The 16,885-nt window shown below is 44.3% G+C and overlaps 1 protein-coding gene across 2 annotated transcripts in view; it reads right to left on the bottom strand.

Annotated features, from left to right (window-relative positions):
• Positions 1-16,885, bottom strand: part of LOC142140288 (uncharacterized) — a 150,126-nt gene that overhangs the window by 69,301 nt on the left and 63,940 nt on the right. For both annotated transcript variants that reach the window (XM_075198098.1, XM_075198099.1), the window contains 2 exons: positions 16,737-16,818; positions 9,031-9,212 (listed from right to left, as the gene is read on the bottom strand). In XM_075198098.1, coding sequence (XP_075054199.1) covers positions 9,031-9,212; positions 16,737-16,818 — 264 coding nt within the window. The remainder of the gene's footprint in view (positions 1-9,030; positions 9,213-16,736; positions 16,819-16,885) is intronic.

The following is a 16,885-nucleotide window of genomic DNA, read 5'->3' as shown; positions in this document are numbered from 1 at the left end:
TCTCGCTTTGAACTGTATAAATGTTGGGAGGCATGCAAAATGGTTAAATTAAAGGTTACGAAACAAAAAGTCATCATAACTATTTCTAAATTGTCCTCACTCCACGGAACTAAAAACCAATTAAAGAAATTTATAACAACAGTGCTTGATAAATACCAAACATAAATAGTGCACAGCAGCTTTGCACTATATTTATATTAGCATCTGGGTGTGTCCTAGTTTCTGATGCTTGCACCAAATTAGTTTGTGACATCAAAAATGGATGTGGTTCAAATGTCTGTTCACAAAATGATCAGAAGAAAACATGGGCAAAATGCTGGATTGCAGAAAAGGTGTGCAGTATCCATGAGGTGCATTGAAATTTAGATTTATATAGTATTGTGTGCTATTTAGCATTTTGCGTAATATTTTTATTAAGACGTGCACATATTATAGAACACATGCTGTCTCTGCTTATTCTCTTCTTTATAGAGTACAGATAGTTATATAAGAAAATACTTTATTTATGAATGCAAGGAGGTATTACCTTTAGCTTTACAGAACCAGGAATTTCTAATAAATAATCCGAATCTTCTAGACAGATATTAAATATGCCATACACCATATCATAATAATAGTGGGACTGAATCATCAAGGAATGTTAATGCCGATGTTAAGCTTAAAATCAAACTACGTGTCACAAAACTAGGAGTGCGTAGCTTACTGGTTTTAGCACTACTCACCAAAGAGGCGCGGAGTCTAACGTGTCCCAGGTCTTCGCCAGGGACCCCCACAAGGGAGTATGGACTTTGCTGCGGGAGACACGCAGGTCGCGGTCCTCAGAGGGAGAAACCAGTGAAGCATGCGAGATGGAAGAGGAGTCAGGCGTCCGAGTCAAGCCATGCGTATCAGAAGGAGTAATAGGGAAATCCAAAGCGTGGTCAATAAACTAGCTGGGTCAGGTATCAGGAGCTCGGAAGACAGGAGAGTGGTCAGAACGTAGCCGGGTCAATACACGTGGAATCCAGAAACAGAAGTAGTCAGGAACGTAGCCGGGTCAATACACGTGGAATCCAGAAACAGAAGTAGTCAGGAACGTAGCCAGGTCAATACACTGGGAGGCACAAGGAATATACTATAACGCTGGAGATCAGGAGACCTAATACTCTGGCACTCATTAGGTGCCAGAGCCAGGAATAAATAGGGAAAGGGGGCAGGGCTACCTATCGGCGGTGGTGACGCTGAACACCACCGCCAGAGACTGTGAATGGCATCCCGTGACCCCGGAAGTGCGTCTGGTTGCCTAGCAACCAGACGTGTATGGACAGAGACAGGCGCCCATCCCTGTGCTGAAGACGTGGGACACAGGGACAGCACCTGACAGTACCTCCTCCCTATCCTTGTCGAGTAGGCCTCTCTTTGAGGAATTGTTTTAATAGACATGGGGCGTGGAGATCTTCTTTATTCGCCCAGGATCTCTCCTCTGGCCCGAAGCCTTTCCTTGGAACCAAGAATTGATTCCGTCCGTGAAGGGTACGGGAGTCAAAGATGCGGCTGACCTCGAATTCTTCGCCAACAGCAGTCCGAATAGGAGCAGGGTGACGTGGCAAGCGATGAAATTTATTAAGGATCAGTGGTTTGAGGAGGGAAACATGAAACACATTGTGGATCCTTAGAGAGGGGGGCAGCCGGAATGTACAAGTTACGGGGTTGATAACGTGAGTTATAGGGAAGGGACCAATATAACGGGGAGCCAATTTCTGAGAGGGTACTCAAAGTTTGAGGTTGCGAGTAGACAACCAAACCTTGTCATGGACCCAAAACAAGGGAATATGTCTTCTATGACAATCGGCAGCTTGCATGTAGCGTTGAGAAGTCTCCTGTAGTTTGGGATTGGTCACTGACCAAATGTGAGAAATGTGAGAGAAGTCCCGAATAAGGGTATCTGCAGCAGGAACCAGGGACGGAATATGGTTGGAAAAATTAGGGAGGGTGGGCTGGGTTCCATAAACAATAGAGAAAGAAGAGGATTCGTGATGGTGAAAATTATGCACAAATTCTGCCCAGGGTAGGAGATTAGACCACTCAGATTGGTTCTCCGAAAAAAAGCATCATAGGAAGGATTCAAGGTCCTGGTTGACGTGCTCCGTCTGGCCATTGGTCTGGGGATGATAGCCAGAAGAATATTTGAGTTCGGAACCGAGTATCTTAAAAAAGGCCCTCCAGAACTGCGACACAAATTGGACTCCACGATCCGAGATGATTTCATGGGGACAGCCATGAAGCCTAAAGATTTCCTTGATGAAGATGGTAGCCAGCTGAGATGCAGATGGAAGAGCGACCAAGGGTACGAAGTGGGTCATCTTCGAGAATCTGTCAACCACAACCCAAATGGTAGTAAAACCGTCGATAAAAGGGAGATCAGTGATTAAATCCATAGATATGCTCTGCCATGGAAGATCAGGAATAGGGAAGGGTTGCAGAAGGCCAGTAGGTGCCAATCTGGGGTTCTTACAGCGGGCACAAATCGCGCAGGAAGCCACGAATCTTTGAATATCAGAATGTAGGGTTGGCCACCAAAATCGTTGACGTAGGAACTCATACGTCTTCTTGACTCCAGCATGTCTGGATAGTTTAGAGGAGTGTGCCCACCGTAGGGCCTTGGGTCGCAGATTCAGTTCTAGGTAGGAACATCCTTTGGGGGGTGTTTTAGCAGAAGTTTTAGTAAGAGCGATAATACTGGTGGGTGTAATGATGGGTAGCGGCTCCGAGGAAGAACATAGGTCAGTATTGTCGAAGGAGCGAGAAAGAGCATCTGCCCGTACATTTTTGGACCCGGGATGATATGTCAAAATTAGGTTAAAATGGGAAAAGAAAGATGCCCATCGTGCCTGGCGTGGGTTGAGACACCATGCTTCACTGATGTAGAGCAGATTCTTATGGTCTGTTAAGACCATCACAGGGTCACGAGAACCTTCCAAGAGGTGACGCCACTCCTCCAAGGCTGATTTGATCACGAGGAGCTTCTTGTCACCGATGCCGTAGTTCTTTTCATGACTCAGGAATCTCTTAGAAAAGAACCCACAGGGGAGGTGCGTGACAAGTTTGGACTTTTGGAACAGGACCGCACTAATACCAACAGCGGAAGCATCGACTTCTAGATAAAAGGGTTTCAGTTGGTCCGGATGGGAGAGAACAGGGGCAGACGAGAAGGCCTGTTTCAGGCGATTGAAAGCCTCTAGGGCGTCAGGAGGCCAGCTCCTAGGATTGGCCGATTTTCGAGTCAAGGCAGTTATTGGAGCAATTACAGAGGAAAAGTTCTTGATGAACTGCCTGTAGTAGTTGGCAAACCCAATAAATCTCTGAATGGCCTTGGTACCCTGGGGACGGGGCCAACTAGTAATGGCTGATACCTTTTGTGGATCCAATGCGAAACCCGGAGCCTGATACGATGTATCCAAGAAAAGGGATCTGTTTGACTTCGAAGATACATTTCTCTAATTTACAATAAAGTTGATGGGTTCGTAAACGGGATAAGACCTCCTTCACATGAGACCGATGAGAAAGAATATCCTGTGAGAAAATCAAAATATCGTCCAAATACATAACTACAAAACGATATAAAAGATCCTGGAAGACCTCGTTGACAAAGGACTGGAAGACTGCGGGAGCGTTGCAAAGCCCGAAGGGCATAACTAGGTATTCAAAGTGTCCATCCCGTGTATTGAACGCTGTCTTCCATTCGTCCCCTTGACGAATACGTACAAGATTATATGCCCCTCGTAGGTCCAATTTGGAAAAGACTTGTGCTTCGCTAATCTTGTCAAAAAGATTGGTGATAAGGGGCAAGGGATAGCGATTCTTGGTGGTAATTTTATTCAATTGTCGGTAGTCGATGCAGGGGCGAAGGCCCCCATCCTTCTTCTTAACGAAGAAGAATCCTGCACCAGCGGGAGAAGAGGACTTTCTGATGAATCCACGGGATAAATTCTCGGAAATATATTGTGACATAGCCTGACTTTCAGGCAAGGATAAGAGATAAGTCCGGCCACGGGGTATCTGCTTACCCGGAATTAATTAAATTGGGCAATCCCAAGGGCGATGAGGTGGCAGAACCTCCGATTTCTTCTTGGAGAAAACATCCTTAAAGGCCTGATAGGCTGATGGGAGAATAGTCTCGTCGGGAAGTGTACGAGTAAGACAGACTCGTGGGCGAGATGAGGAGATGCACTGGTTATGACATTGTGGACCCCAGGAGATAACCTCGGCTCGGAACCAGTCAAATTGTGGAGAATGGGCTCAAAGCCAAGGAAGGCCCAGAATTAGAGGATGCACAGATTGTGGTAACACGAGGAATTGGATCCACTATTGATGTAAGGCCCCTAGTAACTGTACCGGCTCGTGATGCTGGAGATGGTACCGTTGCTGACGCAGTTACCATCCACGGCTGTGAGAGTAAGCAGTTGGGGAAGATCCTGGATAGATAATTGTAGCTGTGAGGCAAGAGAGGCCGAGATTAAATTCCCTGAGGCACCGGAATCCACAAAAGCAAAAGTTCGCTGGGGTCCTTTGGTGGTCACAAGCTGAACAGGCATCAGGAACTCAGGGTTGGAGGTGGAATAGGGAGTGGAAACGGCGACTCCCAAGGTGGCCTCCCTCTTACCGTCTAGGAGAAGGCGTTTCCCGGTCTCTTAGGGCAGAGACTTAACACATGACCGGCTTCCCCGCAGTATAAACATAATTTCTGCTTGAACCGTCTCTCGTGTTCTTCAGGCGTCAATCTTGAATGGCCAAACTACATAGGTTCTTCCGTGGAAGATATGGGATTTTGGAAGTGGGGTGCCAATCGGGGGGTATGTCTCGTAGAGGATCTCTCCGAAGTTCTCTCCCTGAAGCGCAGATCGATTCTGATACACAAAGAAATAAGGGAATCCAGTTCCGAGGGGAGTTCCCTGGTGACAAGTTCGTCCTTGATTCGGTCAGTAAGGCCCTGCTAGAAGGTGGCAATAAGGGCCTCATTATTCCATCGGAGTTCTGAAGCAAGAGTGCGGAATTGTACCGCATACTGGCCGACTGACATGGAACCTTGTTGAAGATTTAGGAGACTAGAAGCGGCAGAGAAGACCCGACCAGGTTCATCGAAAACCTTCCGGAACATATCGATAAATGCAGAAGAATTCTCCAGAAAGGATCATTGCGCTCCCATAATTGTGATGCCAAGGCTTGCCCGCTAAGCAGAGATATCTTGAAGGCTACCTTGCTACATTCAGAGGAGAAGGCTGAAGAGTTGCACTCAAAGTGGATGGCACACTGATTGAGGAACTCTATGCATCTTTTTGGATCTCCGTCAAATTTCTCCGGAGGGAGAATCCAGAGCCCAGAGGAGGAAGGAACCGCTGGAGCTGCACCGGAGGGAGAGGGAGCTGCTGGAGTAGGAGGAGGTTCCGTTGGGGGCGTTGTTAAGACCCCCTGCAAGGAATCTAATCGAGAGACCACTCCTTGGACACACTGGAATAAACGAGCCTGGTCCGCCTCCTGCTGTTCGACTCGGTGAGCAAGATGGAGAAAAGGCTCCCGAGCAGAAGGCTCACCTGTTCCATCTGATGTCATGGTCAGAGTATACTGTCACGAAACTATGAGGGCATAGCTTACTGGTTTCAGCACTACTCACCAAAGAGGCGCGGAGTCTAACGTGTCCCAGGTCTTCGCCAGGGACCCCCTCAAGGGAGTATGGACTTTGCTGCGGGAGACACGCAGGTCGCGGTCCTCAGAGGGAGCAACCAGTGAAGTGTGCGAGATGGAAGAGGAGTCAGGCGGTCCGAGTCAAGCCATGCGTATCAGAAGGAGTAATAGTGAAATCCGAAGCGTGGTCAATAAACTAGCCGGGTCAGGTATCAGGAGCACGGAAGACAGGAGAGTGGTCAAAACTGAACCGGATCAATACACATGGAATCCAGAAACAGAAGTAGTCAGGAATGTAGCCGGGTCAATATACGTGGAATCCAGAAACAGAAGTAGTCAGGAACGTAGCCGGGTCAATACACTGGGAGGCACAAGGAATATACTATAATGCTGGAGATCAGGAGACCTAATACTCTGGCACTCATTAGGTGCCAGAGCCAGGAATAAATAGGGAAAGGGGGCAGGGCTACCTATCGGCGGTGGTGACGCTGAACACCACCGCCAGAGACTGTGAATGGAGTCCCGTTGCTAAGGGATGCGCGGCTGCCGTGACCCCGGAAGTTGCTACTGGTTGTCTAGCAACCAGACGTCTATGGACAGAGACAGGCGCCCGTCCCTGTGAGGAAGACGCGGCACAGGGACGGCGCCTGACACTACGCATGCGCCATAGGCCAGTGAAAGCAGCAACGTCCAATTCATCTTCAAGCTCAAAGTGAATACTGATTGCTACTTTTGAAACCGATTGCCCTGGTGATATTTGAAAGAAAGATAGTATTCAGTACTGCAGAGGGTGGTTGTGAGCACCTCGATCCCCTGCTTTCAAAGATCAGATCGCAGTGTACCTCAAGCAGAGGGTACCTCTTCCACTAACATACTCTAACAGCAACTTTAATCTGTCAACTATCTTATTCATTATATGGGTACTTTATTATGCACACCTTTCTAATACTGGTTAGGCCCCACCTTTGCCCCAGAACAGCTTCAATTTTTAGTTGCATGGATTCAAAATGTTGCTAGAAACATTCCTTAGAAATTCTGGTCTATATTGGCATGATAGCATCATGCAGTTGTTGCAGATGTGTCAGCTGCACATTCATATTGCAAATCTCCAGTTCAACCACATCCCAAAGCTGCCTTATTGGATTAAGATCTGTTGACTGTGTAGGCCACTGGAGTAAACTTAACTCATTGTCTTATTCATTGAACTAGCTTGAGATGATGTGGGCTTTGTGACTTTTTGTGTTGTCCTGCTGGAATTAACCATTAGAAGATAGATACTCTGTGGCTATAAAGCAGGCCTGTCCAACCTGCGGCCCTCCAGATGTTGTGAAACTACAAGTCCCAGCATGCCCTTCCAGCTATCAACAGGTTGTCTACTGGCAAAGCATGCTGGGGCTATCAAGGATACACATCTTCAATGACAATATTAAGGTGGACTGTGGCATTTAAACATTGTTTATTTGATTTTAAAGGGTCTAATGTGTACCTACCATCTGCAGTAACAGAAGACCACCCTGGATTCCACTCATGTCAGTTAAGAACAGGAACCGGAGGCTACATTGGGCAGAGGCTCACCAAATTTCAACAGTTGAAGATTGGAAAAACATTGCTTGGGTTGACAAAACTATTTTTGCTGCAGCATGTGTCACGCATCAGGGAACCTCAGCTGCTGCTTAGGTTGTTGTACCTGATTAGGTCCCTGCTTCCCTTAGCAAGCTCCATGCTGTGTGACCACTGACTCTGCTAAGTGGGGAAGTTTAAAGTGGCAAGAAGAGGAGGAAGAGGAAACGGCTGCTGTTGAGGTAAGTGAGAGGAGGGGAAAGAAAAGCAATGATATCCCTCTATAGAAACACAAAATTTTGCGACGGGGTCCCAAAGGTTCTAGTTACACTACTGGGTAAAAGAGATAAGGTAGGTAAATAAAGAGATAAGTTCTATGTAGAATTCTAGATTGGCCTATAATGGGTACTTCAAGATGACATCTCTAAAATTTTAACAATACATTTCTAATGAACCATTAGCAGATGGTTGTACAATGTATATACACTAAATGGACAAAAGTATTTGGCCACACCTATTAATTATTGAATTGAGGTGTTTCAATCAAACCCGTTGCCAGAGGTGCATACAATCAAGCACCTAGCCATGCAGTCTCCATTAGCAAACATTTGTGATACAAAATGGGTCGTTCTGAAGAGCATTGTACTGTGATAGGATGCCACCATTGCCATAAAACGGTTTGTGAAATTTCATCCCTACTGGATATTCCACGGTCAACTGTAAGTGATATTATTAGAAAGTGGAGGTGTTTAGGAACAACAGCAGCTCAGTCACGTAGCGGAGACCACGTGAAATGAGAGAGCAGGGTCAAAAACTGCTAAGGTGGATAGTGCGTAAAAGTTGCCAACGCTCTGCTGATTCTATAGCTGAAAAGTTCCAAACTTACACCGGCATTAATGTAAGCACAAAAGCTGTGCAGAGGGAGCTTAACGAAATGGGTTTCAGTGGCTGAGAAGCTGTATGCAAGCCTCACATCACCAAAACCCATGCCAAGTGTCAGATGGAGTGGTATAAAGCACACCAACACTGGACTGTGGAGCAGTGGTAACATGTTCTGTGGAGTGACGAGTCAAGCTTCTCTGTTTGGCAGTCAGATGGGCGAGTCTGGGTTTGGTGGATGCCAGGAGAACATTACCTGCCTATATGCATTATGCCAACTGTGAAGTTTGATGGAGGAGGGTTAATGGTATGGGGCTGTTTTGCAGGGTTTGGGCTAGGCCCCTTATCTCCAGTGAAGGGCAATCTTAATGCTTCAGCATTCCAAGTCATTTTGGACAATGCTATGTTTCCAACTTTGTGGCAACAGTTTGGGGAAGGCCTTTTTCTATTCCAACAGGACTGTGACCCAGTGCACAAAGCAAAGACTACAAAGATATGGTTTGATGAGTTCAGTGTGGAAGAACTTGACTGGTCCAGAGCCCTGACCTCATCCCCATGGAACACCTTTGGGATGAACTGGAAAGGAGTTTGCGAGCCAGGCCTTCTCGTCCAACATCAGTACCTGACCTCATAAATGCTCTACAAAATGAATGGGAACAAATTCCCACAGAAACACTCCAGTATCTTGTGGAAAGCCTTCCAAGAAGAGTGAAAGCTGTTAACACTGCAAAATGGGGACAAACTCCATATTAAAGTATAGTTATTTGAATACAATGTCACTACTGTCCCTGTTGGTGTAATGGTCAAGCGTCCAAATAAATTTGTCCATATAGTGTATTTTTGAGTGGTTAAACATAGTATTACAAAATAAAAACTATGAACAATGCTATTATATTCCTTCATCAAACTTCTCCATCTTGCTGATGTCACCTGCTCTTTCAGTGATTGCTGATCTTGAAGGAGCTCTTGGAACTTTGTTCTCCACAGCTCTTTCTCCCCAAAAAGGTCAGACTCGAGCTTCTCTACTTTCTCTTCAAACCTGAATTGCCTGCTCATTGAGGAAGGGCTGATATCCTGCATCTGTCTCAAATCTTCCTTCAGTTCTTCACAATCTATAGATATCAATAGAAAAAGTTAATGAAAACTCACAAATTTAGAGTATCATTAAACTTCATCAGGAGCATACATAGGTAGATCTTACTTATATTATAAGTGTTTCATTAAGGGTAAATTATAATATACTAAATATTATTTGACACACCTGAACCTTGCGAATTGTGGACTAATATAGACTCTCATCACATTGATATAAATATACAGGTGAATCATAAAACAGCAAAAACATTAATGGTAAGGGCATGCACAAAAGGGCATTAAAATCAAACACCTGTTTTCTCAGTTTTTTTATTCATCATAGTTCGATAAATAGACCCCTTATTTTAGTATGAGAATATCTAGTCCTATATACACTTGTTTGCAAGTCTTGTTATCTTTGTCTTACTGCTCTTATGTGCTCTTCCTCTCAGTAATTTACCCAGTCATACCCAGAACCAGACCATATGCCAATGAACGCACTAATGTCCAATTCATCTTCAAGCACAAATGATTATTACTACAGCCTACGGTTTTAGTGACGGAACAACGAGGGGAATGGGCGTATGCAAGTATGCAATCTACAGTGAGAGCTTGATAAGCTCGAGCGCACGCAGCAATGTCTGATTCAAGCTATGGGCATCTCAAAGGTATGTGTTTTCTGTTGTATCAGTTGCACCAATAAGACGTCAAGTATAAGTGCATATTACTAGTGATAATAGTCATGTATGCATGCTAGAACATGTGTTTGCAATTATGAGCAACTGTAAAATGCATTTTACATACAGTAGACATTCATAACTTCCTAATAAATGGATTTTATGGGGGGGGGGGAATGGAAAAATCCTTTAACGTTTTGTCATTAATGACTATATTATTAACAGGTGACATTAATATACTTTTTTTTTCTGTGCGTTCTATTTTGACATATATTAGACGTATCCTGCAGTGTATAGTCTGTTAGAGCAGAGTGCATTTAGACCCATATTTAACAAAAGACGTATCTTTAGATCCACTCCTTGTTGAACACGGACGTGTATATGCCGGATTTATGTGCAGTTTAACAAAAACGAAATTTATGTTCGTTTTGCGTGCCTTAATGATCCAAGCCCTAATGTTTCATGTTGACATTTAGGGCTCTTTCAAACATCGGGAAAATAGGTGAAACAAACGAAAAACAACTTACGCTTTTGTGATGCATTTATCCTATCTTTAATGTGGTTTTCAGAGTTTTTAGAAACTGAAAAGCTCATTAACAACAGATAGGAGTAAACAAGGAAATCATACTTAATCCCATAATGTTCTCTTTCATGATGACAATGTGAGGGACTCACCTGGGTACCTAACGCACGGTGGGTCCCTTCAGTGTGCTGTGACTGATCCCTTGTAAGCCGGGTCAGTAAGCCAATCAGAGCTCACTAACCTTCGACGTCATGTGACGTTGTCGGGCCGGTAGCTATTTAAGCTGCCATGCGATGCCATTTTGCCAGTCAAACGTTGGACGAAGAAGAAAAAGGATGTCATGGGACATTCGCTCCAGAAGCTGAAAGAACACACCAAGCACAAGCAGAAGAAAGAAGTCTCCGGAAAGAAGCTAGAACAAGACGCTGTGCGCAAGAAGGAGGAAGAAGATGCCGTGGAAGAAGCCAGAGGCTGAGAGCCGTTGTCAGGTCTAAGGGCTACTCTGCGAGCAGCAGTACCTGCAGGGATCAAGAAAAGAAGACGGCCATGTGGGAACCATTGTCAAAGCATGGTAAATAAAACTCCTGCTAGGTAGGACAGGCACTAGGCCTGTGGACAATAGTAGGCAAAAGGCCCTGGCCAGTTAGGAAGATAGGTAGTTTATACTGGGTGCATACTAGTTAAATGGCATAAGGCCCTGGTATTATTTTGGGCACTAGTCCCTAGACAATGGTAGGAGGGCACAAGTTCGGGGCAGTAAGGAAGTACCCAGGCATAAAAGGCCTGAGGTACAGACAGGCTGTAGGCCTGTGGCACAGCAGACTCTTAAGCCTGAGGGGACATAGCAGGTTCTAAGCCATGAGGGGGCACAGCAGGCTCTACAGCCTGAGGGGCATAACACCAGGTGAAAGGCCTGAGGGGGGGGCACAGTGCCAGACTATAGGTCTGTGGGCAAGTTCATGCGTGAGGCCTGTTGGTTGGAAGTGGCATTAATCCAGTAACTAGTTAGCAATTCCCCATAGTGTGACTGTGCCAAGTCCATTCCCATTGCATGTGTAGGCAGACATTTTGTGGTGTAGTTGTATTGTGAGGCCTAGTAGCTGTGATCATTTGTGAGGTGGTCCGTTTAGGTAATACACTGAGATGTATGTTATTGTCTTGTATGTAACCTGTCTATCTTTCCTAGTATATTCCCCTGTAGGGTTCAGAAATCAGGCCCCCATTAAAGGTGGGCATATGATATCTGGTAACATTGGTATTCTGTGATTTGCCTTGGAACTATGGGGTAAGTCAGAGTAGTGCACTACACCCAGTAGAGGTCTAGCGTTAGATTTGCACAGCGACCGTTCACTTAGATTGTCGGTAGGATCAGGTGCTGCTTGTTTTCTTATTGTTAAGTTGTAGAATAACGCCGGTGTGAGAGTTACATTAGAGTTAGGGAGCTAGCTCTATGGGGGTGGTTGTTGTCATGTCGCCCCTGTCTCTAGGTTTAAAGTGGCAGCATGCAGATGGCTATCAAGAGGAGGCGACCATTTTTCTCCAGTGAGTAACATTTTCTGGTTTTGTCTCTCTCTTCATAGGGCCCTCACCCGTACCATGGTGAGTAGGGTATTCAGTGGGGATCGTTTACCTGTTCCGAGTATCCGTAGCCCCGCACCCAGGCCCAGAGCAAATTGAGCTGTCGGTAAGCGTGGTAGAGTGAAGAGTCTCTACTACTGGCCTTCACCTCGTACAACTCTCTTTCTCTTCCTCCAACTCTATCCCTACATCCCAAAAAGTTGTTTGCTTTACTCCACGCGGTTGTGTGGAGAGCGGTTGCAGTGGGACGGTGTGGATGATAGGTGTTCCTTCTACGCACAAGGTGGGACATCTGTGTATGTCAGTCATTTCCCCACAGGCATTACAATAGTGCATTTGCACAGTTTATATATGCTAAATAACCAGTTTGATCATCAAGGATAACAAAACTTAACGGGGCATATTCAATTGTTGGCGTTACTCGGAAAAGTTATTCGGCGTGCACACTATTACCATCATTACGGTAATAGTGTGCGTAATTACTGTTATAACGGTACCTTTAACGCTGGATTTCATCTCGCAGTTCATGGAGAATTATAGGCTTAGAATTACCGTAATATAGGTAATATTTTTAACGCCGCAGGAAACGCCAATAATTGAATATGCCCCAACATGTGTTGCCATAGGAAAATGGTGCCTCCTTTATTAGAGCATGCATTTTTTCTAGCCTGCAGAAAATAAAATATATTCTATTACCATTATGTTGAAGGGAAAATTCCTAAAAATAGTTTTTAAAGGGAAACAAACCTCAGGGGATATATTTACTAAACTGAGTATTTGAAAAAGTGGAGATGTTGCCTATAGCAGATTATATATCAGGGGCAAACCCAGGATTTGTAGAGGGGGGTTTCCAAACCACGCCACCAGTGGGCGTGACGAGCATGCATGGGGGCATGGCTATAATATTAGACAGTGCATGGCTGCTCTCCAACTCTTCCTATCCCTATAATATACATGGGCAATGCTGCGTGCACTACTGTTAGGTGCACGCAGCTCTCACTTTTCAAGCAGAGCCATGTGAAGTGGGAGCAGGGTCCAGACACCTCAATTATACAGTGCCCCAGGCTCGGAGGGGGGTTTCCAGGCACTAGGAACCCCCCTCAGTTTGCCCATGTATATATAGTATCAGAATCTAGCTGTCATTTTGTACAATGTACCAAATAAATGATAACTAGAATCTGATTAGTTGCTATAGGCATTATCTCCACTTTTTCAAACCCACAGTTTAGTAAATATACCCCCAGAAATGTTCTGTGTTTATTTGCGCCCAGCATAGGGGAATAAATATGTTACATGGAGTTTTCTGTTATCCCTCTGTGCATTGAAAAAACTTAGTGAGTTGTGTCTGCCACAGCTCTGTCTGTTCTCCCCAGTATTTCCAGGAATTTGGGTCAACCATGCCTGCAATGAAATCATATCCCTCCACCAATGATGTTGCACTTTACTCTTTCTATTTTCCACCTCCCCTCAAACTTTTGATAAGATGATCATACCTTAAATAGATTGACAGTAGCGCTAAGGAATGAGAAAAACCACAGCTGATAAGTTAAATGTCTATAGCAAGAATAATTTATATGCTCATGAACAAATATTTATAATAGACAAATACAAAGATAAAATAAAAATTATGTTTAGAGTAATTTAGTTTATCAATCTCAGAGTAAAACCTTGTCCTTCTACTCACTTACTATTTGCCATGTGCGCCAGAAATCAGGTGGCTGATGCAGAGAGGGACCTTGTGATGTGATAGGATAGGTCCTTAAAAACAGGGCCCCCCTTCTCATCCAAACTGTGCCTAATATTACTTGAAATATAATATTACTATATGCATGTATTTTATGTCTTTTAGATATTCTTAAACAATGCCAGATGGATTCATAAATATGAAGTTTTACTTACTGTCAGTGTATTAGCTATTGAGCGCATTTGTATTTTTGCTGTATTTTTAGTGTATTAGCTAATGCAGTAATTGTATTTAGATATTGACAGTTTGTAGGAAAGAATCTACACACATAGGGGGAGATTCAGTTGGCTACAAGGTGCTGCCGGACATTGCGTCGATATCTGTCTGTGTACATTACTGACGTAATGAATTTCCAATCATTTTTAAAAATAAGCTGAGGTTTCAGGCCTAACATCTGCACAATGTGTCTCCGTGAGACATCGCGATGAATTGGATCTCCCTCAGAGAATCCCATGTTAATTAGCATTTATTTTAGACAGCAGGGATAGTGTAATCTTGATTAGACATTCCAAGGGTGAGGGCTTTGGCAAGTGAGGCAGGGTCACCGGCAGCCTCTACAAGAGAGAACATGGGAGGGTTATTAAAAGTGAGACAAAGGACACAGAAAGAACTGCTATGAGACAGGGCTGGCTAGCAGTCTCTACTACTGTTAAACTAGTCCACAATCATGCCTGTTTGAACATCGAAGCCTCAAAGGACTGTGCTTCTTTATGGACCTGCGAACACCAGGAGGACATCAAACTCAGGCCCTATTACATGGGTATAGGAGTGAAGAGCATGGATCAGCAGCTGGGATGCGCAAAGATACTGGTGAGCTATAAGGGTGTGTAGTTTGTGTATTGTTGCGTGCTATGTGGGGAATGCGTGTTTCACCCACTATATGCTGGGTGATTTATTTAACTTACATCGATATACCATTATTCTGGTATCCTCACACATGCATGCCAGTTTGTGTAATGTATTTTGCGTAAAATTGCTCTGCACATGTCCAGAAAAAGGGTGCACACATATGCCACAATGCAGACATGTGTGATTCTGGCATTACATATTGTTTAATTACTTTGGCAGATACCTTAAAAACACCTCTATGATTTATTAGTTTTCTGCTTTGTTAATTAAATTGTCTATACACATTTTAGTAAAATGATTTTTGAGTCCGTATCAATAAGATTCTAACAGGGATTTTCTATTAGGTAGTCCATGGTAGAATGCTTATGCTATAGCATACTTACCAACTTTCTGTTGGTGAAATCCGGGAGCCTGCAGAGGAGGTGGGCGTGACGGGGGGACGGGGCTCCAAGTGACGTCATTTTGGACCTGCCCCCATGACGTGATGACGCAAAATGCGTCATTTGACAGTGGGGGCGGGGCCAAACGCCGCGATTCACCGGGAATCGCGGCGTTTGGGACTTAATTCTGCCCACTTCACTAGGAAGTGGGCAGAATTATCCAGATGCGGGGGATTGCCACACTCGCCCGGGAGCCCGGGAGTCTCCCGGATATTTCGGGAGAGTTGGCAAGTCTGTGCTATAGTAGCACCAGAAAAAGTTTACAGTGACCATCATCAACAGCTAATTTTATAGCGCCACTAACTCCTCAGTGCTGTACAGAGAACTCATTCACATAGTCCCTGCCCCATTGGAGCTAATATTCTAAATTCCCTAACACATACACACACATACACACACACACACACACACACACTCACACACAGACTGTGAGAAATTAAGGTCAATTTGATAGCAGCCAATTAACCTACCAGTAAGTTTTTGAAGTGTGAGAGGAAACCGGTGCACCCAGAGGAAACCCACGCAAACATGGGGAAAACATACAAACTCCAGACAGATAATGCCTTGGTCAGGAATTAAACTCATGACTCCAGTGTTGTGAGGTAGAAGTGCTAACCATTAAGTCACCACGCTGCCCGAGTGCTCTGTCCAGAGACTTACATAGTGTTCCCATGACACTAATCACACCCCTGTACAGACCACGGAAAATTTAAACTGGGAAGTAGGACAGATTGAAAATATGTATTCTGTTGTGCCAGAACAAAAGAGGTACCACATAGAGGAGTCTAAGGGGTAGGGAAGTGTTCTTCCAGAAAGCCCCCACAGGGAGATCCAGTTAGGCAGTGACACAGAGAGCTGCTAGAAAACCCCTTCTACCTATAGTGCAAGGGGTGGGTAATGTTCATTTTCCCGGGGGAACACTAAAGACAAAACACTCTGGTATAGAGGTTAGGGACTCAGGTCTACCTGTTTGTATGGACCAGGGAGATTGTCACACAGAACCCCTTAGAACCAGGGTTGCACACACATCTCCCTGCCGAACAATAGACCAGACTACACCCCTCTTTTTGCCTCTGTCTCAAGCTGCTGAATTAAAAGTGAAATACTCAGCTGAGTAGCATGCACTGAATCCAATCTCTAGACTAACACAAGGGAGAGGTCTAGTAGATAAGCCTTGTATTGAGCTTCACAGAGAGGCTGTTTAAAGTAAATGTCATTGGGTAAAGTTGACAAATTAATGCTTAAATGCAAAAAAACGTTGTGCTTGAATTTATTAGTGTTGAGCCAGGTGAACACAAAAACTGTCTTGCGACAGACAGTTTTCTTGTCACCTTCTTAAAAGGGCAAAGTATAGAGAAAAGAGAGGAATTACTGTTGTAAGGATTAATAAATAATATAACTTTTGTGAATAAAGCATTATCATATGGGACTGCATTGTAAATACTGTATTTAAAATGAGGTATGTTCATTTGAATAGGTGAGAGTGAGACAGACTGGAATCCTGTGTGTCCCCTTACAGTAAACTTCCAAGTCATGAGTGCGCTGAGTGCAGTTTGTGACAGGTAAAGGTGGTCAGAAGCGGTTTCCTGACAAAATAGAGGTGATATATTGTTTGACTGTTTTATTATATGATAAATTATTAAATCAGGAAGTCGGCAGAGACGGCTGACCACAACATGTTTAAGTTAAAGTGGAAATTTAAATGTTTATTTTTCCTACTTATAAACATGTTTCCTTTCAGATAAACACACCTGAATACAGCTTATCCTGCTTGAGTGATGGTCTCTGCATCTTTCCCTCTGTGGATGAGCCTTGTGATATAACTGAGGTTATCTAAGAGTGAGAGAAATGTTAGTTAGACAGTATCTAATTGTAAAAACAAACTCATAGAGAAAAGAAA

The sequence above is a fragment of the Mixophyes fleayi genome, chromosome 2 (genome assembly GCF_038048845.1).
Source record: "Mixophyes fleayi isolate aMixFle1 chromosome 2, aMixFle1.hap1, whole genome shotgun sequence".
Lineage (NCBI taxonomy): Eukaryota > Metazoa > Chordata > Amphibia > Anura > Limnodynastidae > Mixophyes > Mixophyes fleayi.
The sequence above is the reverse complement of the archived record's forward strand: the minus strand, read 5'-3'. Positions and strand labels throughout refer to the sequence as shown.